At 31.9% G+C, this 24,358-nt stretch overlaps 4 protein-coding genes across 7 annotated transcripts; all 4 read left to right on the top strand.

Annotated features, from left to right (window-relative positions):
• Positions 1–5,292: 5,292 nt before the first annotated feature.
• On the top strand, positions 5,293–7,361 carry LOC17882018 (guanine deaminase). The gene is made up of 5 exons (XM_006288341.2): positions 5,293–5,478; positions 6,117–6,173; positions 6,411–6,601; positions 6,732–6,836; positions 6,913–7,361. Exons 1-5 carry the CDS (start codon positions 5,463–5,465, stop codon positions 7,099–7,101), a joined length of 558 nt encoding a protein of 185 aa, XP_006288403.2. The 5' UTR covers positions 5,293–5,462; the 3' UTR covers positions 7,102–7,361.
• Positions 7,362–13,119: 5,758 nt separating this feature from the next.
• On the top strand, positions 13,120–14,966 carry LOC17883470 (probable transcription factor At5g28040). Its single transcript, XM_023780789.1, has one exon. It carries the CDS (start codon positions 13,223–13,225, stop codon positions 14,504–14,506), a length of 1,284 nt encoding a protein of 427 aa, XP_023636557.1. The 5' UTR covers positions 13,120–13,222; the 3' UTR covers positions 14,507–14,966.
• Positions 14,967–17,908: 2,942 nt separating this feature from the next.
• Positions 17,909–20,284, top strand: LOC17884629 (bifunctional cystathionine gamma-lyase/cysteine synthase). 4 transcript variants are annotated; one of them, XM_023780792.1, is made up of 10 exons: positions 17,909–17,962; positions 18,123–18,183; positions 18,303–18,470; positions 18,568–18,831; positions 18,943–19,080; positions 19,169–19,220; positions 19,302–19,381; positions 19,751–19,810; positions 19,900–19,980; positions 20,057–20,284. In XM_023780792.1, exons 2-10 carry the CDS (start codon positions 18,145–18,147, stop codon positions 20,144–20,146), a joined length of 972 nt encoding a protein of 323 aa, XP_023636560.1. In that variant the 5' UTR covers positions 17,909–17,962; positions 18,123–18,144; the 3' UTR covers positions 20,147–20,284. The 4 variants fall into 4 exon arrangements, with proteins under 4 accessions (XP_023636560.1, XP_023636561.1, XP_023636559.1 ...); XM_023780793.1 differs by lacking the exon at positions 17,909–17,962 and having other exon boundaries at positions 18,012–18,183; positions 18,310–18,470; XM_023780791.1 differs by lacking the exon at positions 17,909–17,962 and having other exon boundaries at positions 18,012–18,183.
• A 1,693-nt stretch (positions 20,285–21,977) lies between these two features.
• LOC17884011 (bifunctional L-3-cyanoalanine synthase/cysteine synthase D2) lies at positions 21,978–24,358 on the top strand. Its single transcript, XM_023780609.1, has 10 exons — positions 21,978–22,078; positions 22,304–22,356; positions 22,452–22,619; positions 22,709–22,972; positions 23,050–23,187; positions 23,272–23,323; positions 23,586–23,665; positions 23,745–23,804; positions 23,895–23,975; positions 24,076–24,358. The coding sequence occupies exons 2-10, from the start codon at positions 22,318–22,320 to the stop codon at positions 24,163–24,165; spliced, it is 972 nt and encodes a 323-aa protein (XP_023636377.1). The 5' UTR covers positions 21,978–22,078; positions 22,304–22,317; the 3' UTR covers positions 24,166–24,358.

Here is a 24,358-nt window from a genome sequence, read left to right as displayed (position 1 = left end):
TCTTCTTTGGTTCCTCTTAAAAAATGCAAACCCCATCATAATGTGGAGTTATGTCCAGTTTTACTTAACTCATAGTTTAGTAACTTTTCGATCACAACGTTAAATTTTTCATATGGAATCAGTTAACATTAGAATACCATAAAGAGAAGATTGTAAGTAGATGGTGATCATGTGAATGATTCATTATTCATTACCACTTGCAAGGCTGAATATGAAACTCAAGATCTTAAAACAGATCCAAATATAAAAACCCGAACGAACAATGAATTCTCCTGCTCAAATTACTTTTAACTCTCCGTTAGTATCATATTAGAGATTTTTCCTTGTTTTACAAAGAGAGTCACTCTACCGTTCCAATGTAATATTTACACAAAAAAAATTTTTTACCCCTAAACCGAAAAATCATTATCATTGAATTTAAATTATTATGGGTAAACATGTATAACTATACATTTTCTTAATATGTGTGAATGGTGTCAAAATGATATCATTTGTGAAAAAGAGGGAGTACAATATATCCAATAATGAAAAACCGGAAATAAGATTTCAAATATTAGTATATAATTATATATATGAGCTAGATATAAAAAAAATAGTTATATTTTGTTAAAATTTTACAATTTTTGCAAAATTTAACTAGACATCATTGTTTTAGTTTTACTGTAAAACGACCTAAGATCATTCTTAATCCGACATTTATCCAAACCAAAACAAAACTGAAAATTCATAAAACATAGACGCCTGATAATATATATCAAATTATTTGAACCGAATCCAATGAAATATTCTAATGACTATGTCTACTCGTTTTCTAATGAAGAAAAGTTCTTTTGGGTTTTAAATTATAATAATTGTTGTATCATAAATAATTTATGAGATCTCTTGCCGAGAGTGTGGGATAAAATGTGTTAAAACTGATCATTGCTTACTTACATTGGATTTTTATTTCGATTATCTGAACTTTCTAAACTGAAACTTTTGGCATGTGTTAAATAAGTAAGAACTGTGAACCCATAAAGAAGTTATGATTTGACAGAAAATGATACAACCCTTTCATAATTTTGTGGTTTTAGACTCGGAAGAACACAAAACTTGCACTGAATGATCTACTTTATTCATAGCCTTCCATTGCCTTTTTATAGCAATTACATGTACAGAAGCAAACGAAAAACTAGAGCACACGATCTCAACTAACCCAATTATGTAACTAAGAAAGCATAAACTGAAATAGACCACAATTCAAACTGGTCAGAACAAGTCTCTTATTTCTAGACTCTTAAACGATAAAGACTTCAAATAACCCAACAAATTTAATAAGTTAAACAATGTAATTGTTTAATTGTTTTTGGAGTAAAAGATTCAATTATCGAGAAAACAAGAACATTCATACTCTCTCTTTTTCTTTTTGTTGTTTAATGACTAGGTTAAATTTTGAAGCAAGTGTATTCATACTCTTTTTTTATTTATTTTTATTGTATTTAACATGTCTACAATATGTAAATAGAATACAAACCACAATGATTTTGTAGATCAGTTATTTAGTGTAACTTAATAATTTTTTTGTAGATCAGTTATTTAGTGTAACTCAATCCTTTTTTTTTTGGTAAGATATTTTCCTCAATTAAATTATATGCATAGAAAAATTAGGTTTTTATAGAATAAGCTTAGCCACCGCATCAACTTCTTTATTGTTCTCTCAATATCTTGAACACAAGAAAAGATAATCAAGATATCAAGTAGAATGTTTTTTTTTCTATTGAGTCCGATTTGATGGCTTTGATCAATTGTTATGAGTCCGAAGCTAAAAATAATTTGGACGTGGATCATATCTAGGCATTCAGCCAATAAAATCAATCGTATATAACTCAATCCTTCATCTTATAATTTATAACATTAAGGGCCTGACTGGTTTAAACACAACGGTTGCGGTTGCGGCTGCGGGAGTTTGCGGAAGCGGGCGATTGCGGTTCCTAGAGTTATTATGTGTTTTGAACGACTGGTTTAGCGTCTGAAATTGGGTGCGTTTGTGGGAGTTTTATGATTGGTTGACCAGTAGGAGCAATATCGATTAAAAAAATACAAAATAGATATAAATATATTTATAAAAATATATAAATATACCAAAATATATATTATTATGATAAAATATATTAAAATGAATATGATTGATAACTACTAAAAAGCTCTATTACTTAATAATTATTTTAAGTACTTAATAATATATTGAAAAAATAAATATGATTGATAACTAATAAAATGCCTTATTATTATTAAAAAAATAAGTAAAATATATTTATTAAAAATTATAAAAAAATTTAAACATGATTATAATAAAAACATAAATAACTACTAAATATAAATAATTATTCAAATGTTAAACAAATAAATTTTATAGTGAAAAATAAATAATTAATAATATTGGAAAAATAAGTTTAGAGAATGATTTTTTTTTTGAGAATTAATGTGAATATATGTAGGATTTGATAATATATAATTTATAATAACTGCAAACACTTGCGGAAAGAAATTTTTGAAATCCAGCGATTTCGAGCGACTCGAGCCGGTGTGAAGCATTTTTTTACGATAACAACTGCAAACGCCAGCTAGCAACCGCTAGACGGGTGCAAACGGGAGAACCAATCAACACCTAAGTAAATCATCTACCACATTGGGAAAAAACCCATTTGGACTACACTTGCACTTGATCCCTTATCCGTGCTTTCTTTTTATGTCCCAATATGTTTTTTACTATCTTTCGAAACAAAACGATCAACGCAAGAGGGAAGATACGGGTAAGAGTGGTAGCCGTATACGCAAACATGACCAGTACACGCAAACGTAATGTAAACACAAACAAGTTCTTGTAAATTTCCACGAAACATTGTCTCCAAATTAAATATTCTATCACCAATTAGCATACTTTTTTCATTTTTTCTTTTTACCAAAACGTTGTAACAATTTTGTAAATTTTAAATATGTTAGTATATGATTACTTTTGATGCGTTTTCCATGTAAAAGATGGTCAACAAAAATGTGCCAATCTTCGATTCGATTTGTTTTATTCGTTATTCATTGAACAAAGTCACACACCGATAACGTTACTAACATGCGTCTCTCTCGGTTCAATAATTGTGTTTGCGTAGACAATTTTATATATATATATTATGTTCTTTATAATGGCATGTAATTATGATACTCACACATTACATGTATTTGTTTTTTTTCCTTTTCTATCAATTTGGCATTTCATGGTTGTTATTTTAGATTTTTTTTGTAAAGGTACTACTTACTCTTGTCATTATTAACAAAGACTCCTTTTCCATATATATATATATTCTATAGCACAAAATCTCTTTGAGTATAAAATCTGATATTCGAAAATCGATCCAAAAAATTTGAACCGAAACGAATAATCTTAAAACTCGAATGGATAATAAATTCTGTTATCCGAATTCAAAAAATTTTAAACGAACCAAATAGTTATAAATCTCGAACGGATTATAAATTTTCAGAATCAGTTTATATCCGATATGAATACCCGAACCTACTTTGTCTTGTGGTCAAACAAAACAGTATAAGCAAATCACATATATGGTTTCTTAGGAAATTTCTTCTATATATGCCCTAACCCCAAAATAAAACTACATAAAGAATCTGAAAACAAAAAAGATGATCAAACTAATAATAAGTTAATAATTGCATTTTTTTAATGTGACTAGAATAAACAATTAGTATTACCCAACAGAAACAAAATGAAAGATGAGACTCTCTATTATCTTTATTCCCAGTCACCCTAATATGCCATTTTTATGGAAGATAAGTCTTATCTACCAAATGCTAAAGTTCTCCATATCTCATTTGAGTCATTTGACTTATCTGATCCTATTATTGTGCTAGCTATTTCTTCAAGCTTTCTTATATATATATTTTTTGGTTCTTTTTCATATAAATAAATCTACAATTTATACATATATGCTAAAATGAATTACAGTTTTGTACTGTATTAGTTAGAGTAGAGAGAATAGTCCATAATGTTTTAACTAGTGAACAGTTACTAAGAGCGAATTCCGAAAACTATTGTACACGCAACCGATACGAAAACAAGAATTAATTAAAACGGAAAATTGTAGTTTAAAAATTATTAGGTAATTTGATTTAAATGACAATATAGAGTAATTTAGAGGTGATTGGTTTAAAATGTTGCTCGAAACGCAAAAACTTATTAAAAAAACAAAGTAATAAATTATTTACTTTTAGGAAAAATAATAATCATAATAAAGTAAAATAAAATAAATGGACAGTGAGAAAAATTACGAAAACTTATAAACTTACAGAAAAAAACAAAGTAATAAATTATTTACTTTTATAAAAAATAATAATCATAATAAAATAAAACAAAACAAATGGACAGTGAGAAAAAATATGAAAACTTATAAGGCAGCTAAATAATTAAAAAATCAAACTTTCAAACTTAAAAATAAAATAAAAATCTCTGTCTCCATTAATCACCTTCTTATAAAAGTGGTATAAAGTGACATTTTCTTACTAATTACGGTATACAATCTTAAATTTAAAATCAAATAACTACAGTAAATCCTCTATAAATTAATACTCGATAAATTAATAATCTCTGTAAATTATTAAATTTTCCGGTCCCAAGTTGGAACCAGTGTAATTTTAGACATATTTCGATAAAATAATAAGATAATAATTTTTTGAAAATCCTTTGTAAATATATGGTCCCATCAATATTATAAATTAATAATTAGGTAAAATTTTCAAAATATATGTATAGCTTTTGTTAGATTTTATTTCTAATATTTTACTATATGAAAAATAGTTAGCATTCTATTTTAATACATAATTATTATTTTATTTGTAATTGAATATATCAAATACTAATTATCATGATTAAATCTTATTTTTAAATATTTTTTTGAAAATATTTTTCAAATTAAGAATATCGCTCTATAAATTAATAATTATTAATTTATCGATAAATTAATACCTTTACAAATTAATAGATTTCCACGGTCCCAACATTATTAATTTATAGAGGTTTTACTGTATATCTAGTTTAAATCAGTTATAACTTAGTTTGGAATAATATACTATAAATGTTACGAATTAAATTATTTTATTTTATTTTATTTTATTATATATCCATTTTTGCAGTATTAAAACCCGAATTTTCTTTGTTTCTTTCCTTTCTCGTTAATTCACCTTTTTCCACAATTTATATATCTCTCTCTCTCTTCTTCACACCTCAGCTTCTGGTGTTCGTCTCTATCTCTCTATCTCCCCCAAATCTCAATCTTGGACTCTCCTCTGTTTCCTCTTCTTTATATAAACACACACTTCTCCTCTTCTTCAATCTTCTTCACACCACACAAACACCACTTCTTCATTTTTTTCAGAATCATTCATCATCGTCATCATCATCAACCTTCAAGTTCTCAGTTATGGAAGAAGCTAAGGGTAATCATAATCAATTTACGATCCTCTTCGCATTACTCAGTCTGGATCGAGATCGGACTATTTTTATTCTTTGATTTTGCTTAGTCTGTTCCAGATTCGTTGTTTGAGAATTTTTGATTATTTCACATCTTCGCGATTTTGATTATAAATCTCGAATCAGATACTTTCTCAAGGTTGATTCAGTTTTCAATTTCCCAGATCGGGATTCTTGAGATTTTCCTTGGATTTTTTTGGAATTTTCTCTTCATTTGATTTCACATGCAGATGAGAAAATTTTACAAGTATGTTTATGTTGTTTAATCGTTGTCAAATCAAAGATTACATGTGAGTTTATATATCATCATCATCATCATCATCATCATCATCATCACACTGTACATATGCTTCACCGTGGAATTGATTTGTGGTGGTCAAAATTGATTTGTGTTCGATTTTGACTTTTTTAGATTAGTATTAATGAGTTTCTTAAGTTTTGTGTTATCTTAGCTTGAAGATTCCTCTGTTAGTGTGGTGTTTGCTTGATTCAAAAGTAATGGTTTATGCTAACTTGGTTTGTGTCTAACCATGAAGAAGCTGTGTCGATTTGTTTTTGTGTTCTGAGGAGGATCTGATTGCCTTCTCTTGTTTGAACTGTGTAGTGGAAGCGAAAGACGGAACCATCTCTGTGGCTTCTGCATTTTCCGGTCACCAACAAGGTAATGGACTTTTAACAGTTTTGATGCATTACTTATAGTTAGGAGTTATGATCAACAACATGTGATTCTTGTTATGGTAGATGCATCTATAATCGTCTTTCAAATGCAGAGCCTGTTTCTTTTAGGAACCTTTGGCTTTGTGTAGTTTTTGCTTGCCGGCTTAGTTAGTTGAAAATTTGGTGTGCTTGCTTGGAGAAGTTGTGTTGTTGTTTATGTTTATGATTTGTCTTTGATCAGCTGTGCACGATAGCGACCACAAATTCCTAACGCAAGCTGTTGAAGAAGCTTACAAGGGAGTTGACTGTGGTGATGGCGGTCCATTTGGTGCAGTGATTGTGCATAAGAACGAGGTTGTAGTTAGCTGCCACAATATGGTTTTGAAATACACAGACCCTACTGCACATGCTGAAGTCACAGCCATTAGAGAGGTAGAAAAAGAGTATTTATATGATTGATCGATCGATCAAATTTGTCAGTGTCACTTTGCTCTGGAAATCTTGAAACTACATAAAACTGGTGATGGAATAATGATTTGAAACCGTTGTGGACATGATGCAGGCATGCAAGAAACTTAACAAAATCGAGCTATCAGAATGCGAGATTTACGCATCTTGTGAGCCATGTCCCATGTGTTTCGGAGCCATCCATCTATCGAGACTCAAGGTAAAAACGTAGAAACTCATCATTTGAATTCTCCTTCATTATCATGAGAAGTACTCACCTCTCTACTTGTGAACAGAGATTGGTTTATGGAGCTAAAGCCGAAGCAGCTATAGCCATCGGGTTCGATGACTTCATAGCTGATGCGCTAAGAGGCACTGGGGTTTACCAAAAATCCAGCCTGGAGATAATAAAAGCAGACGGGAATGGCGCCGTTATTGCAGAACAAGTCTTCCAGAACACTAAGGAGAAGTTTCGTTTATACTAAAAGCTCTTCTCCTCCATCACATTCTTCTTCCTCTTCTCCTCCTTCATGATGGTAATTAGAAGAAGTAGAAGACGAAGAATGCTCTTGCCTTTAACTTAAATAAATCTCTGCTTCAAATTGTTCATTTTATAAACAGAAGAAAAAGAAAAAAAAAAAAGAAAAACTCAATTTCGGTTCTTGTTGACATGCTTTGTATTTACTTTCTCCATTTGAATTAAACTGGTAAATACTTGTTTCTCTGTCAATATCTTCACTTTTAATTTCTGTCTTTTTTTTTTGTCGTATGAAATTTTATTAGTGAAATACTTTGTGGAATACAAACATATGCCGGGAAAAGACAAGATTTCCCTGGAGTCTAATACCCAAAAGAGAGAAGCAAAGAACCAAAACTAAATGGCTAAAAAGATACAACGATAGAAAAGGAACCCCACAAACGAGAAAAACCAAACTGGAAAGCTCGACACAAAGGGACCAAACTAAAACCATCTAGAGTCTGAAAAGCTCGACACAAAGGGACCAAACTAAACCCATCTAGATGAATAAAAATCTTTACATATCGAAGATGTCCTCGGCTTACCATCGATAATCCAAACCTCCTATTTAAAATTCCAATTGCCTAAAAGTAACAAAACTCCTATGCTAATCTTCTGTCAAGAAACCAAGTTATAGTTTTACAGTAATAAGTCAAATCTTTTCTCTGTTTGGAACTAAAAAAAAATGGCTCTATTTGGAACTGTAGTGGTTCTGGCTATTAGTATATTTGGAATTGTATGGTAAGAGTTACTCATTTTGATAAGAAGAATCGTTTATTGTTGGTTGGCTCTTGGCGGTATATGCATCTTCGGTCAGTCTTTGGCAAATGATTTTCATAAATGAAGAAATATTGCTAGTTTGGTGCAATTAATTAATTTCTGGTTAAATTGTTTTTTTTGTTGTTGTTGTTTTAAATCTGGTTTAAAGCTGCGACTCCTAATTTTATTAACAGTAATAAATTTTGTATTTTTACTAGGTTTTAACCCGCGGTACACCGCGGGATGATTGTTTTGACTAAAAAAAGATATATATATATATATATTTAAGTTTTATTTGTTAATTTTATTATCTTTTTAGTGTTTAAGATTGTGTAATTATATTTTTGATTGTTATTTTTTTTGTAACTCGCGGGACTAAAAAAATTATGTTTAAGTTATATTTGTTATTTATTTATTTTGTTAACCCGTAAGATAACCCGTAAGAAAAACATAATACTCAAACCCGTTAAATCATATTTATGTAAAATGTAAACCTTGAATGTTTTACAGATTTCGAGAGAGATCTTGGTTTTTGTTTTCCAAAAATTCATTTTAACCAATCAAGATTTTAAAATTTTGGATTCCCTAAAATTTAGTAAAACTTTTTTTGTTGTAATCTTCTATTCAAGATTTTGGATTTTTAAGTTTCATATTAGTCATATTTATAATGGTTCCGAACAATTGTCTAAAATTTTATACCCGATGTGGGATGTTATACATATATGTTTTTTCTTTTATCGATTGAGTAATATATGTCCGTTTTCAAAAATTCAAATTGCTATATATGCGAAATTTTTTTTGTATTTTTATTATACTTATGTTTTATGTAATAATGTGAATTTTAAAACAAATAAGATCATATAAAGATATTGGAGAGATATTCAATTTATTAGGGAGATATTTTAGGAAATTTTGTTAAATGTAATAAATATTAGTTTCTAATTTTGCGATTCTAGTGTAATTTAATTACAAATTTTATCTTAAAATTTTGTTATTTATTTAAATGGCAAGGATTTATTATGCAAATAATACAAAATAAAAGGTTTTTTTTTTTCGTCAAAATAGAATTATATAGATGAAGTAATGTAATCAATACACAATTGTTCAGAAAGCCATTGTGGCGGATTAAAACAATCAGAAAAAAAACTAGAGGAAATACAACCAAACTTTGCTAATAAATGTGCAACATTATTATACCTCCTAGGAGTGAAAGAGAAATCTATGAACTGAAAACAAGAAGACCAAAAACGAATATCTTGAATAATACATTCTATAGAGGTATCAATGAATTGATGATTAATAATCCGATTCAAAATCTCACAATCTCCTTCAAAGCATATTTTTCGAATCCCTTTAATCCAACTCTGTTGCATTGCTGCGAGCAGAGCCTTTGCTTCAGCTTCTAACGGCGATAAGGCTTGTCCCAGACGAGAAGATCCCCATCCATTAGAACCACCATTTTTATCACGAATAATCCAGCCTCCGTGGACATGGTTAGTGTTATAATCGAAAGCTGCGTCGTAATTACATTTAAGAATGTCTTCCTTTGGTCGCGTCCAAGTCATATTATGATTAGGACTCTGATGTACATGGTTAGTTGTTGTAGAAACGTTATAAGTTAACCAATCAAGAACATCTCCTTTAGCCCGTTGAACAATATTAATAGGATATTCCTCAACACCATTAAAAATGAAATTATTCCTAGATTTCCAGATATGCCAAAGAAGCCAAAATGGAAATAACTTTGTTTCCTGAGTTAAAGTATTATCTGTTTGTAAAAATAATAAAGCTTCAATAAAGCTCTCACAATTAGAGGAAGAAGCTAACAAAAGATTTAAAGGAAAGGGTGAAAAATCCCAAATTAACTTGGCATGGGGACAAGAATAAAAAATATGTTCAATTGTCTCATCATCCCGAAAACATCGCGGACAAATAGGATCCAAATGCATTCCACGACTAATAAGACGAGTTATAGATGGTATAGCTTTTGATAAGACTCTCCAAATGAAATGTTTTATTTTTGGAAGAATATTCAGTTTCCAGATTTTATTTTTTAGCTTAATGGAACCATGGGGTACAGGAGGGTTTTCCATAATTAAAGATGGATCATGAGTAGCTAACCAATATCCCGAACGAACAGAATAATCCCCCGACTTATTATAATGCCATATAAGTTTATCAGGAGTAGAAATCCTAGATAAATACATGTTTTTAATATTAGTATGGTCCATTAAAGGAATTTTTTCAGAAACCTTAGCTAAATCCCAGTATCTATAACTACCAACAATAGATATTAAATCTTTAAAGTAGCATGTGTCAGTGTTAATTACTCCATGAATAGGTCGAGGGGGATGAGAGGGAATAACATTATCAACATTAATTCTAGCAGTTTCACCATCGCCAATAATATAACGAGTTCCTAATTTTATGAGTTTAAGACCTTCTAAAATAGAAGACCACCCATAGGATTGATTAACACGCTTCTTAGCCTCTAAAATCGAATCATCTTTAAAGTATCTAGCTTTCATAACCCGAGCAAAGAGTGTATTTGGATGTTTATAAATTCTCCAGGCTTGTTTTGCTAAAAGAGCATCATTAAACTTTGATAAATTTTTAAAACCTAATCCACCTTCACTTTTTGTGTATTGAAGTCTTTTCCAAGCTACCCATGGAATTCCTCTCTCTTGGTTTTCTTTTTCCCACCAGAAACGTTGTAACTCAGATTCTATTTCATTTATAATAGTCGCTGGAATTTTGAAACAAGACATAGAATATACGGGCATTGCAAGAGCAACAGACTTAAGCATAATTTCTTTTCCAGCCGGTGATAATTTTGTTGTACTCCAAGAAGCTGTCCTCTGTTTAACCTTTTGTAGAATGTAGTTAAACATATCTTTTTTCTTCCTACCAAACTGCTCAGCTAGTCCAAGGTACTTGCCTCCACCCCCATGATTTGGGATTTGTAAAATATTTTTTAAACGATTTTGATGATGACCATGAACCTTAGAACCAAAAGTTATAAGGGACTTTGAAGTATTAATTTTTTGTCCCGAATAATATTCATACACTTCAAAAGCTTCCTTGATTGCTTTACAGTTCCGAGAATTTGCTTGACAAAAGAAAAGAGAATCGTTCGCAAATTGTAGATGTGTAATGGCCGGTACTCCATTACCAATTCTAATACCTCGAATGTCGCCATCTTGAACTCTTTTGTTGATTAAATGACTCATTATATCCGCACACAAAATGAATAAGTAAGGAGAAAGAGGATCGCCTTGTCGAATACCACGTTCCGGAAGAACCATACCATGAGGGGAACCATTAATGAGGATAGAGTAACTTACAGATCGAACTGAAGCCATAATCCAATTGATCCACGTAGAAGAGAAACCAAACAGTTGCATAGTAACCTCTAAAAACCCCCATTCAACCCTATCATAAGCCTTTGTGACATCTGTTTTAATAGCCATATAATTCTTTGAAACTCTTTTTCTAGATTTTAATGCATGCATGACTTCATGAGCGATCATAATGTTATCAGTTACTAAACGCCCTGGAATAAATGCAAAAGGTACTTCAGAAATGTTTAAGATTGTGTAATTATATTTTTGATTGTTATTTTTTTTGTAACTCGCGGGACTAAAAAAATTATGTTTAAGTTATATTTGTTATTTATTTTTTTGTTAACCCGTAAGATAACCCGTAAGAAAAACATAATACTCAAACCCGTTAAATCATATTTATGTAAAATATAAACCTTGAATGTTTTACAGATTTCGAGAGAGATTTTGGTTTTTGTTTTCCAAAAATTCATTTTAACCAATCAAGATTTTAAAATTTTGGATTACCTAAAATTTAGTAAAACTTTTTTTTGTTGTAATCTTCTATTCAAGATTTTGGATTTTTAAGTTTCATATTAGTCATATTTATAATGGTTCCGAACCATTGTCTAAAATTTTATACCCGATGTGGGATGTTATACATATATGTTTTTTCTTTTATCGATTGAGTAATATATGTCCGTTTTCAAAAATTCAAATTGCTACATATGCGAAAAAAATTTTGTATTTTTTATTATACTTATGTTTTATGTAATAATGTGAATTTTAAAACAAATAAGATCATATAAAGATATTGGAGAGATATTCAATTTATTAGGGAGATATTTTAGGAAATTTTGTTAAATGTAATAAATATTAGTTTCTAATTTTGCGATTCTAGTGTAATTTAATTACAAATTTTATCTTAAAATTTTGTTATTTATTTAAATGGCAAGGATTTATTATGCAAATAATACAAAATGAAAGGTTATTTTCCAAAAGGTACTTCAAAAATGTTATAATAGATGAATTGATTAAATATTTTTTTCTAAAATATAAATTAATAAAAAATAGAAAAAAGAAAAAAGATTGTTTAACTTTGATTCAAACCGTCTTTTTACTGTTATTTTATCACATTTTCTCTAATCATTATTCCGTAACAGCTATAAAATAAATAATTTTCTTAAATACCACTAAAATATATATTTTTCCTAAAATATCATTAGAAAATTTATTTTCCAAAAATACCACTAAAATACAAAATTTGCCAAAAATACCATAAAACTAAAATTTAATTTTTTAACAATCAAAATTAATTGGCAACAAAAAAAAAACAATCAAAATTAATTTCTAAGTCCTAAATACTAACCATTACCCCCAAAAACAATACCCGTAAACTGTCAACCCAAAAAAACTCTACATCTTCAAAATTCAATTTTTATATTTTTGATATTTTTGAAAAAATAAAAAATTTGTGATATTTTTGAAACAAAAACTTATACAGTGATATCTAAAAAGTGTTTCTCTTAATATATTTTGAACGCCAAAAACAATGGTCATCATCATCATCATTCATCACACACACCCTCGTCACTTTTCGCCAAAACTCATATCCATCATATGCACACAAATCACGTTTAAGAAAACGCGTTTTCTGTTTCGTAGCGGTTGCGGTTACAAACCATTGACTTTTTTCTATCGTCTCAGATCATCACGCTTTCAACAAAACCGCACCAACCACACCCAAAGCACGGGTTAACGATAGGAACAAACAACAACAAACACTGGACCACTTGCCCTGCAACTGCAACAAACACCCCCTTAGTCATTAATAATAATTACACACCTCATCAAAATCCCCAAACTACCCCTCCTCATTTCCAATATTCTCATTACCCTACCACCCCCAACACAAACGTATCAATCCTCGTGAAAACCCAAATTCCAATTCCCTCCCTCTCTCTCTGGATCTGATTCGATCGATTTACAAAACTTTCTCTCTCGCTTACGATGGCGTCGGATCAACGCGACACTGTATTCTCCGTTGAATCACCGGATCTAGACGACGGTGGTGGTGGTGGTGGTGGAGGAGGAGGTGAAACTGAATCAGACGAAGATGTTGTTATACCAGAACAAAACGACGTCGAAGAAGACGATCCAGAATACGAAGATCTGAATTCTCCATCTATGGTTTCAGCAATTTCAACAGCTCCGTCCGTTATTAAATCGTCTTCTTCTACAGGTACCGTAACCGTCGCTCTTCCCGCCGGATCCGTACCTGTAGCTTCAATTCCGTCTGATTCTGATCAGAAATGGCATCGTATGACGGAGATCGTTCATCAGAGACCACCGATCGATGATTCTAGACGGCTTTTTCAGAGGTTATGGACTGACGAAGACGAGATCGAGCTTCTCCGTGGGTTTCTTGATTACATAACGAACCACCGTGGAAACAGCTCTCATCCGCCTGATACGGCGCCGTTTTATGAACAGATCAAATCGAAGCTTCAGTTGGAGTTTAATAAGAATCAGCTTGTGGAGAAGCTGAGGAGGTTGAAGAAGAAGTATAGGAATGTGATGAGTAAGATTAGTTCTGGTAAAGAGGTATTCTTCAAAAGCCCTCATGATCAAGCTACTTTTGATATCTCTAGGAAGATTTGGAATCAAACTGGGAAGATCATTGGGTTTGAAGATAACAATGTTATGGATTTTGAGGAAAGTAATCACGTAAATAACCACAACACTAATGGCGGTGGCTCGGGTTTCAATATCTCTATTGCTAATGCGAGTGTGGATGTTGATTTGGAAAACGGGATGGAGAAGAAAGTTACGATGAGTAGGAAACGATCACGGTCGAGGATTGGGAAGATCGATGAAGATAAACCGATCCTCGCTCCTTGCGACGGGGGATTGCCGAACGCTGTTAATCTTAACGAGAATGTGGCTGCGGTTGGCGATTTCATCGACGGGAGGAATCTAGGGGGTTTGATAGAAGAGACGGTTAAGAATTGTGTATCGCCTATGATTAAAGAGATGATGAACGGTAGAACGGGGATGATGATGGCTGCAATGGGTGGGTTTCCGGGAGGAGGTGGTACTCATGGTCTAGGTGTGTTGAGTCCGATGCTAATCCCGTCGATGAATCAAGGGTTTGGAGGTAAAGGAGCAGGTGACGAACGGTGGAGGAGACAACAGATTCTTGAGTTGGAAGTGTATTCGAGGAGATTAGAATTGGTTCAAGAGCAGATTAGAGCCACTGTGAATGAGTTAAAGACAATGCCTAGTGGAGGATGATGAACAAAAGAAGACTTCAATGGAGTTTGTTATAAGGTCTAAGTTATGAGTAAGATGAAGAAGGAAGAAGGAAGAACATGAATGTTGTCTTGTGGTATGGTGATGAGGTATAGTATTAGCAAATTATAAAACTAATAATCTGAGTACTGAAAATTTCTGATGGTGTTGAAATCTTTCTAGGTTTTTTTTTTTTTTTTTGTTTTTTTAGTATTTTTCTTGATTGAATCTTTTTTTTTTTTAATTTTGTTGATTAGGGGATGAATGCTTCTAGGTGGGTTTGTGCATAACCTTTGTATTAGTCTATTAGATTATAGTTTTTGGTAGAGTTCAATAAAAAAAAAAAACAAGAGAACTCTCAAGAGGTATTATTTATATAAAAGGAAAAGCAAATAATATGTTTATGTGTGATGCATATAATATGATCATTATTATATTAACATGTATTTTTTTGGAGTTTGAACTCTTTGGTGTGATTAGTGATGTCTTCTCCTAATTACATGTTGCAGTTGTTATATCTATTTGGTAATCAATTTGTTAATTATGTACATTAAAAGACTGTGTAATGTGTTTGTGAAGATAGAAGTACATTCACACGATTTGGGCAATCAGAACAACGACTACGTTTGCAATTAGCTGTGCATATACCTTGGAAGAATGAGAAGACAAAATCTTAGATGTCCACTTAAAGCTGTCCATTTTAATCATAGCCGTAGATTTTGTTTCCATAGAAGCTCTTTTACCTTACGATGATGTATTCAATTTATTGTCATTCCTTTTATACTCCTCAATTCCATTACAATCGTAGATAGGCATGGGCGTTCGAACTTTTTTATCAGATCGGGCAGAGATGTTTAGAATTTGAATAGAATCCGAATGTTTTTCGGATCAGATCGGTTCAGTTTTTTTTTCCGGAATCAGATCGATTTACAAGTTTTATTGGAAATTTGAATTGTAATTGAAACATAGATAAGTTTAGTTTTGGGTCACGATTTGAAACTAATACTCGAATTATCCGAACTATCCTATCAAACCCGAAATATCCGAGTTATCCAATCCAAATGATATGAATAAATAACTAACCAAATCCAAATTGAGCATAAAAATAATAATATGAACGTATCGGTTCGGGTTTAGCAGATATCCAAATGGATTTCGATGTAGCGAATTTCCTATCAGATTTTGGTTTACTCGGTTCAAACCAAAATTCAAATCACATTCTATATAAATCATATCGGGTTCTACCGTTATACTAAGCGAAACCGGTTCGGACTGTATCGGATTTTCGGATTCGGTTTATATGTCCACTCCTAACCGTAGCCTTATACACTTAAATGTTATTTTCATATAACCCAAAGGGCACGAACTGTCTTCATACTTCACAATTTACATCGTGTGTTCATCACCACATGTTAAGTATCTTCAACCGACCTTCATTCTTCATAGTTCATACACTACTTTTGGAGAGAGATCATATCTTCAATGACAATCATTATCAACCATGGTGGTCCATAATTCATCCTAGGATTGTAAAAGTAAAAGCTAGGTTTTAGTTAGTTCTCCCATGTGAACGCCTTACTTAAAAAAAAAAAACAGAATATCCAATTTATATACGTTATGTTTGATCCTATTTGTAAGAAATACCAAAATCTCTATACTAAATATTGGGATTATAAGAAAAAAAAATTTATAAAAAAATGATTATATGTTCTTGTTTATTAGCCACACTGTGTGTTTTACAAGTTTCTGAAACGAAAACATTAATTTCGAAATATTTAAAATAAGTGAAAATAAATAATCTCCTTAAAGAGTTAAACGAATATGTAAACCCTTACCACTAATATATACATTTCTAGCCATAATACAGCCTGCAAACATAAACATAAATCCAAATTTTAAGTTAAGAAAAAATAATAACATCGCCACAATCACATCCACTGTGGTTGACTGGGCAATCACAAAAATGCCACCACTACCATCATCATTATTGGCAACCACAACTATTATTGTCATCACCATTCACCACCGCCATTGTTGTCAACATTATCATCGTCACTATCTCCATCTTCGTTCCTACCCATGCCCATGGTTACGGTTAACACGGTTATGGTTAAATAACCACTGGTTAACGGTTACAATTTTCTTGAACCCTTAACCATTATATATACGGTTAAGACGATTACAGTTAACTACAGTTATGGTTAAATACGGTTACTGTTATTTGATGATTATTATAATATTAATATTAGAGACAAAATCTTATGAAATACTATTTATTTTACAAGTAAAAAAATATATGTGAATTCAAATATTTATTGTGAATTAGTTAAATCTGGGTATTGGATCGAAACTGAGAAACTCAACATCAAATACACACGGAAATAAGAATAAAAATAGTTTAGTATGAAATATTTTGATTAGTTAGGAGTTCAACTTGTTATGTTGCTTTAATAAAGTGAAAATTTTATCCGAACATTTGATGTGTGTTTTTATTGTATACAGTTATAATATAATTTATCTTAATAATTTAAATGTACGGTTAACCGTACAATTAATCAGCGGTTTTATTATGGTTACGGTTGGTTTCAGTTAGTATTTTTTTAACCATAACTAATTTACTTGTACGGTTAACGGTTACGTTTTTTAACCGTTTTATATGATTGCGGTCCGGTTACGGTTTATAAACGGTCCAGTTACAGTTAGAAATACGGTTAAGATTAGGTTTTGGTCATGCCTAAATAATCTCGCAAAGTCAAATATAATACGCAATATATATAACATGTTGTCATCACCGTTAAATTTGTAAAATGTTAATAAAATGTATATTAACCAGAAGCTCCGGCAATGAGGAGACCAAATCTACAATTTAAACTTCTTTTTTTGACCAAACTACAATTTAAATTTTAAAAATCTAACTTATACATGTAAACATAGAAACATTTAAAAAATATTTATAAAGGATATATGTTATATTGCGTATTATTTTTGACTTTAATGAATATGCATTTTTTTTCGGTAAAAAGGCAAGAATTACGAAAAATGGCGAATTGGATGGTTTTTTCACAAAACCAAAAAAAAACTGTCGACTACCAAAACACCAAAGGTGACGGGGTAGCTTACTACGACGATTATGGAGGCTTGTGATCGACGCAGTGAATAGCTTTATTGTATTTTAGATATTACTAGGAAATGCATAACCACAATATGCAATGTTGTCATGTTTACATATATTACAACAATTATTGGTTTATTTCACTGTGTACTTTTTGTTTTCTTTCTTTCTCCCAAAACGTATAATTATATAGATAATACAAACTCAATTCTATCAACCACTCAATACTAATCTACATACATTATATATACGTGTACGTCTATGTGTATACATATAGCCTTGTGTGGTTTTAGATTTAGCGGTCTTTTGTCTCTTCTTCTTTGAATTTTTGTCTAAAGTCTCAAAGGGTACGATTTTGGTTCTTTCTTGTTTATCAATAAAAGCTAATAATGTAGTTCTGCACTGTTCGTTCTACGTTCTCATTGATTTGGTGTCTTCTATGTTCATTCTAGATCTTATAATAACTCCATTTTTTGACATTTGAGTACCCAAATATTATCTCTGCAGGAGATTTAAAAGACAAATCAATATGGTAGATCGGTGTTCGATCAAGAACGATATCACTCAAGTAAATATCTCCAACTTCTTCATCTCTATGTAATTTTGCTTCTTTTTTGGATAGATATTAAAAGCAATGTTCAAAATTTTGTTGAGGCTTTTTAGTATATTTTTGCGCATTTTGTGAAGTTGATAGGTAACACACCAATGGTGTATTTGAATAAAATTGTGGACGGTTGTGTGGCTCGTATCGCTGCCAAGCTCGAGATGATGGAGCCTTGCTCTAGCATCAAAGACAGAATCGCGTATAGTATGATCAAAGACGCTGAAGAGAAAGGATTGATTACTCCCGGAAAGGTCAATAGAAAACATCTTACAAAATCATTGACTGGTACTAGTCGCCTAGGCCATTAAAACTCACATTTGGAAATTTAAAATGTTTTGTTTATATTAGAGTACATTGATTGAGGCAACGGGAGGTAACACCGGGATTGGTTTAGCTAGCATCGGGGCATCAAGAGGGTATAAAGTGATACTTTTGATGCCTTCAACGATGAGCTTAGAGAGGAGAATCATCTTGAGAGCATTAGGAGCAGAGGTTCATCTCACTGATATGAACACAGGAATTAAAGGACAGTTGGAGAAAGCTGAAGATATATTAAGCAAAACTCCTGGTGGTTACATACCACACCAGTTTATAAATCCGGAAAACCCCGAGGTTTTATATCTATAATATCATGCATCCAAGGCAATTGTATATTATTTGGAATGTATCTATCTTCTTTTTTTTTTTTCTTATGGTTGAATCCAATCTTGTTGTTTCTTGCAGATACATTATAGAACCACTGGTCCGGAGATTTGGAATGATTCAGCGGGGAAAGTAGATATCTTGGTCGCGGGTGTTGGAACTGGTGGAACCGTTAGTGGAACAGGGAAGTTCCTCAAGGAGAAGAATAGAAACATTAAGGTTCAAAAACTTCACTAATTCTTAAAAATGACCGTTAAACTTTGGATTTTTTCGAATTTAATTGATCAAGTTGAGTCTTGATCAATAGGTTTGTGCGGTAGAACCAGCAGAAAGTGCAGTACTCAGCGGAGGAAGACCAGGTGAGGAAAGAAACATATTTCTTGTGTTTGAGACTTGAGTATCTCTAAATCGAATCATGGTTGATGATTTTGTATTTTTAGGTCCACATTTGATCCAAGGAATTGGCTCTGGTGAAATTCCAACCAATTTGGACTTAACCGTCGTTGATGAAATCATTCAAGTAAGTAGCGGACTGATAATATCGACCACTGTTTAAGATAGCGTTAGGCGGTAAGCGTGTTGTGACGCAACGCCTAGAATGTACGCTTAAATCGATTAATGTTTAAACAAAAATATTAAATACATATAAAATTAACAGATTAATGTTTATAACTATTTATATGGAGATAAAACTTAATAATTTAATTTTGTATAATGTATTTGAAAATAGAAAAATACATTGAAACGAAGATTATGCAATTTTAGGCGGTTGTCTACGTGCCACATGAATGTTTAAATCATAGATAACCGCCTAAACCGCTTTTTAGAACATTGTCGCGAGTTTTCAATCGTAAAACCATATTATGAGATATTGCATTGTTTGGTTAAGGTGACGGGTGAGGAGGCCATTGAAACAGCCAAGCTTCTTGCTATCAAAGAAGGATTGTTGGTACAGTTGGTTTTAAAGTTCTTTTCTTGGTACAAATCAGAAACTAAAATATCGAAATTTTTGATAAAAATGCGATGAAATTCTTATAGGTTGGAATATCTTCTGGAGCCTCAGCAGCGGCTGCCTTAAAGGTTGCAAAGAGGTCAGAAAACAAAGGGAAACTTATTGTGGTAAGCTTTGTCTTGGCTCTTTTACTTACCATAAACTTTTACTTAGCCGAAACCAAACAAATCGTCTCGTTTGTAGGTGATTTTTCCTAGTGGAGGAGAACGTTATTTATCGACTGAATTGTTCGAGTCAGTCAGATATAAAGCAGAGAACTTGCCAGTTCAATGAGTAGTATCGTAGGACTCTGAGATGTTGGTACCAAGATCACAGTTTGATTATTGTAAAGACTTACATATCTTCCATGATGATCAATTATGAGTTGTTCATTAAGTATTTTTCGATACAATCCGCCCGGTCTAAATTTAGTAGAGAAGATCCTGATCATATTGTTGCGATTTGAGCCAATGATCCAATCACTAGACCTTACTAATCACGAGTTGATCTAAGATACTTTAATCATATTAGCAAGATTTGGCCTTAAACAATTCACTGTCAATACTCAATAATGTGTTCTTGGTGAACATACAAAAGAGAGACAATGTAGAGACAGAAGAAGTTTTATTGGTTTTGTTATTTGCTCTGTTTTAATGCAGAGCTTCTAATTTATACAGTGAGCTCACTAACAGTCCTTTAATTAGTCTTTATTACACACGTACCAAGACCCTTTGTACGAACAAGAGTCTCTTCTATGTTTTTTTATTATTATTATTATTAGCTCTTCTATGTTGTGGTCCGGGCAAAATACGCGGATCTGAAATCTATATCCGAACCGAATCCAAAAAATCCGAATCGAATTTATATCCAATAATAGAAAGAATATACATGAATGGGTCTAGGACTTATTAGTTTCAGATACCCAAATCCGATTGGGTATTATCTAAAATCCGGAAAAAATCCAAACAAATCCGATGGTCTATAAGTTTTTGTGTAAATGTGTATAACTCTTAGGATTTATCATCAAGATTACTAAATTATCTCGGTTATTCTTTTAAAAATTTGTTTACATCATTATTTTTTTATTACTTAATTTTCTTAAGACATGAATTTTAAGTTGCTTTGAACCTATAATGGTTTTTGAATATTTTCTTTGTTTTGCTTGGTTTATAACATTAAGTTCGGGTTTCTTAAAGATCATACTGATTTTTGATTGTTTTTTGTTTAGATTCAGATAAAAAAATCAAAATCAAACCTATTTTCAAAGTGTATTTCCATTATCACCCGAACCGAACTAAACTCAATGGATGTTTATCTGAACACGAAGCCGAAATACCAAAAATCCGAAATACTCGACCTAAACTCAATAGGATACCCGTACGCTTAGGCGTAGGATTTTGTTCTTTCCTGAAATATTTTCTTTGCAGCCTTTTTCTTTTTGGCAGTTTATAAATATTTTTCTGTATAACAAAAACTACGTTCACGTGATTTGGGTTTAGGCTACCAGAACAAGAATTACGTTTGCAATTGTGTAACTATTTGTACCAACAATTTTTTTATGTAATGACAAAAAAACATAATGTTAAAGAAGCTTGAATTGTTTACAATTTTGTTATATTATCCGACCATTTCAATCATAATCCTATCCAGATAACATATAAGGATTAGTCTTTTAATCACAGAAAATGACTATTATCCTCTCAAAGCTTTTAAAATATTAGTATTAATTAATCCAAAAAGAAAAACGTTTATTAAACTATTAGATTTGTTTTCACATTAGACAACATGGACACACACACTTGCAATTAATTTGTAATTATTATTTCACACACTAAAGACAAATTCAAATTCATATTTATCAAGTGGTAAAAATATCTTACGCAAAGCCTATAAATATAAACTTGAAAGTAAATTGATATTTTGGTTAATTCGTTTCATTGGCTAGATTTTGTTTGTCCATATCTATAAAGTTATAATAATATAATCTATGTTTTGTAATAGAAATTGTAATTGTATATTGGAAATGAACGTTTCCTCCACTCAAGTTTCAATAATGCAAAAGATGACATAAACTCGTTTTCATCTTACACTGTGCACCACATGCGAAGTAGGGTACTCTATATATACAATTACAACGACTCTACAACACTAATCTTGAGGATTTAGTCTTGTCTTTATTTTTTCTCATCTTCTTCATTAATTATAATTCGTTTAATCTTCAAGAAGGTACGACTTTTTCTTTAATTTTTTTTTCTTAATTTTGTTGATATTTGTTTAGAGAAATCTTGTTTATAAATTACCATTTCTTGATCTTGGGTATCAAATTTTACTAATCTTGTTTTCACTGTTTTTTAGAGGTTCTAAATTAATAGTTTTAGTTATGAACTTATTGATTGATATATCTTTAACCCAAAGTGACCATTAAAGGTTTTAAATCTTGAGGAGTTTCAGGAAACAAAACCAACATGGAAGATCGATGTATGATCAAGAACGATGTCACTGAAGTAAAAACATCATCTCTTGTTCCTTTGGTACTACGAATTTGCTTTTCTTGAAAAAGGAAAGAGTCTAAAGTTGTTTAGTACTATGTTTTGTGTAGTTGATAGGTAACACACCAATGGTGTATCTTAACAAAGTTGTTGATGGTTGTGTGGCTCGTATCGCTGCAAAGCTTGAGATGATGGAGCCTTGCTCTAGCGTCAAAGACAGAATCGCGTATAGTATGATTAAAGATGCAGAAGAGAAAGGACTAATTACTCCTGGCAAGGTTAAATCATATATAGTTTATCCAAATTTTTTCAGTAAGAATTTTTCACTTATGGAATTTGAAAATGTTTTTTTTTTTCTGGTTTAAAGAGTACATTGATCGAGCCAACGGCTGGTAACACCGGGATTGGTTTAGCCTGTATTGGAGCCGCAAGAGGCTATAAAGTGATACTTGTGATGCCTTCAACTATGAGCTTAGAGAGAAGAATTATTCTAAGAGCATTAGGTGCTGAGCTTCATCTCTCAGACTATCGCATTGGCCTTAAAGGAATGTTGGAGAAAACCGAAGCGATATTAAGCAAAACTCCTGGTGGTTACATTCCACAACAGTTTGAAAATCCTGCAAACCCAGAGGTCTATTAAATATCATGCATCCCTTTTTGAATCCTCGATCTTTTGGCTACGGTTGAATACAAGTTTCTATCTTGCAGATTCATTACCGAACCACGGGGCCGGAAATATGGAGAGACTCGGCTGGGAAAGTAGATATATTGGTTGCTGGTGTTGGGACTGGTGGAACAGCTAGTGGAGTAGGAAGGTACCTCAAGGAGAAGAATAAAGACATTAAGGTAAAAAAAACTTCACTAATTCTTGAAAACAGCCGTAAAAATCCGAGTGTTCTTTCATAATTCGGTTACAATCTTGATCATTAGGTTTGTGTGGTGGAACCTTTAGAAAGTCCAGTACTGAGCGGAGGCCAACCAGGTCAGAACATCAATATTTGATAGATCATATGCGATCCAACTTACATATATATATAGTGATAGCATTAAGCCATTATAACATAATGTATAGCAAACTATATTCTAACGCCAAGTCTCTAACACATAACGTTATAACCTTAAGTTTCTTATGCTTGTACAAGAATTAATATAGTTCTCCAAGTCATCTGAAACCATCACTCTTGCGTCCGAGTTCTTGCATCTTCTAATCGTAATATCGGTTATCGGGATTTTTCATGTTGTAGGTCCACATTTGATCCAAGGAATTGGCTCTGGTATTATCCCATTCAATTTGGACTTAACCATTGTTGATGAAATTATTAAAGTAAGTAGTCTGAGATGATCTATACTTCTTGATCATTATGAAACAATGATCTAATATTTTTTGCAACCTATTGATTTAGGTGACAGGTGAGGAAGCCATTGAAACAGCCAAGCTTCTTGCCCTCAAAGAAGGATTACTGGTACAAATCCGTCAACATGTTCTTTTTTCGCGGTACAAACCCGAAAATAGTACTGGAGTATCTAAAAAATGTGATCATTTTATTTGGTAGGTGGGAATATCCTCTGGAGCCGCGGCAGCGGCTGCGTTAAAGGTTGCAAAGCGGCCAGAAAATGCTGGGAAACTCATTGTGGTAAAGCTCTGTCTCTGACTCTGAAATGGCCATAAGCTTTGATTTAAACCGAAATTAAATCGGGATTATTGAATTTTCGCGGTTTTTGTCGGGTTTTCAGGTTGTTTTTCCAAGTGGGGGAGAACGTTATTTATCGACTAAACTGTTCGATTCGGTTAGATATGAAGCAGAGAATTTGCCTACTGAATGAATTGGACTGGTACATGTGATTCAGTTTGGTTTGGTTAGAGATGTTTCATGTCAATAGTATAGTTTGATTACTTACTGGTCATTGTAAAATCAATAAAAGTTATATATTCTGATGATAAGTAATTATATAATTGGATTGTTTTTCATTGACTACTTCCATCGACGATCCCTAATGTAAAACGTGATCTTTCATT

The sequence above is a fragment of the Capsella rubella genome, unplaced genomic scaffold, assembly GCF_000375325.1.
Source record: "Capsella rubella cultivar Monte Gargano unplaced genomic scaffold, Caprub1_0 scaffold_6, whole genome shotgun sequence".
NCBI classification, from domain to species: domain Eukaryota; kingdom Viridiplantae; phylum Streptophyta; class Magnoliopsida; order Brassicales; family Brassicaceae; genus Capsella; species Capsella rubella.
The sequence above is the reverse complement of the archived record's forward strand: the minus strand, read 5'-3'. Positions and strand labels throughout refer to the sequence as shown.

Excerpts from the sequence above, each read along its gene's own strand:
- LOC17884629 (XM_023780790.1), top strand. The coding sequence starts at position 18,145 with ATGGTAGATCGGTGTTCGATCAAGAACGATATCACTCAA. Across the intron at positions 19,081-19,168 it reads AGAAGAATAGAAACATTAAG|GTTTGTGCGGTAGAACCAGC; the intron begins GTTCAAAAACTT and ends CTTGATCAATAG. Across the intron at positions 19,221-19,301 it reads ACTCAGCGGAGGAAGACCAG|GTCCACATTTGATCCAAGGA; the intron begins GTGAGGAAAGAA and ends TTGTATTTTTAG.
- LOC17882018 (XM_006288341.2), top strand. Across the intron at positions 6,602-6,731 it reads AAGTCACAGCCATTAGAGAG|GCATGCAAGAAACTTAACAA; the intron begins GTAGAAAAAGAG and ends GACATGATGCAG. Across the intron at positions 6,837-6,912 it reads TCCATCTATCGAGACTCAAG|AGATTGGTTTATGGAGCTAA; the intron begins GTAAAAACGTAG and ends ACTTGTGAACAG.
- LOC17884011 (XM_023780609.1), top strand. The coding sequence starts at position 22,318 with ATGGAAGATCGATGTATGATCAAGAACGATGTCACTGAA. Across the intron at positions 22,973-23,049 it reads AAAATCCTGCAAACCCAGAG|ATTCATTACCGAACCACGGG; the intron begins GTCTATTAAATA and ends TCTATCTTGCAG. Across the intron at positions 23,805-23,894 it reads CCCTCAAAGAAGGATTACTG|GTGGGAATATCCTCTGGAGC; the intron begins GTACAAATCCGT and ends TTTATTTGGTAG.
- LOC17883470 (XM_023780789.1), top strand. The coding sequence starts at position 13,223 with ATGGCGTCGGATCAACGCGACACTGTATTCTCCGTTGAATCACCGGAT.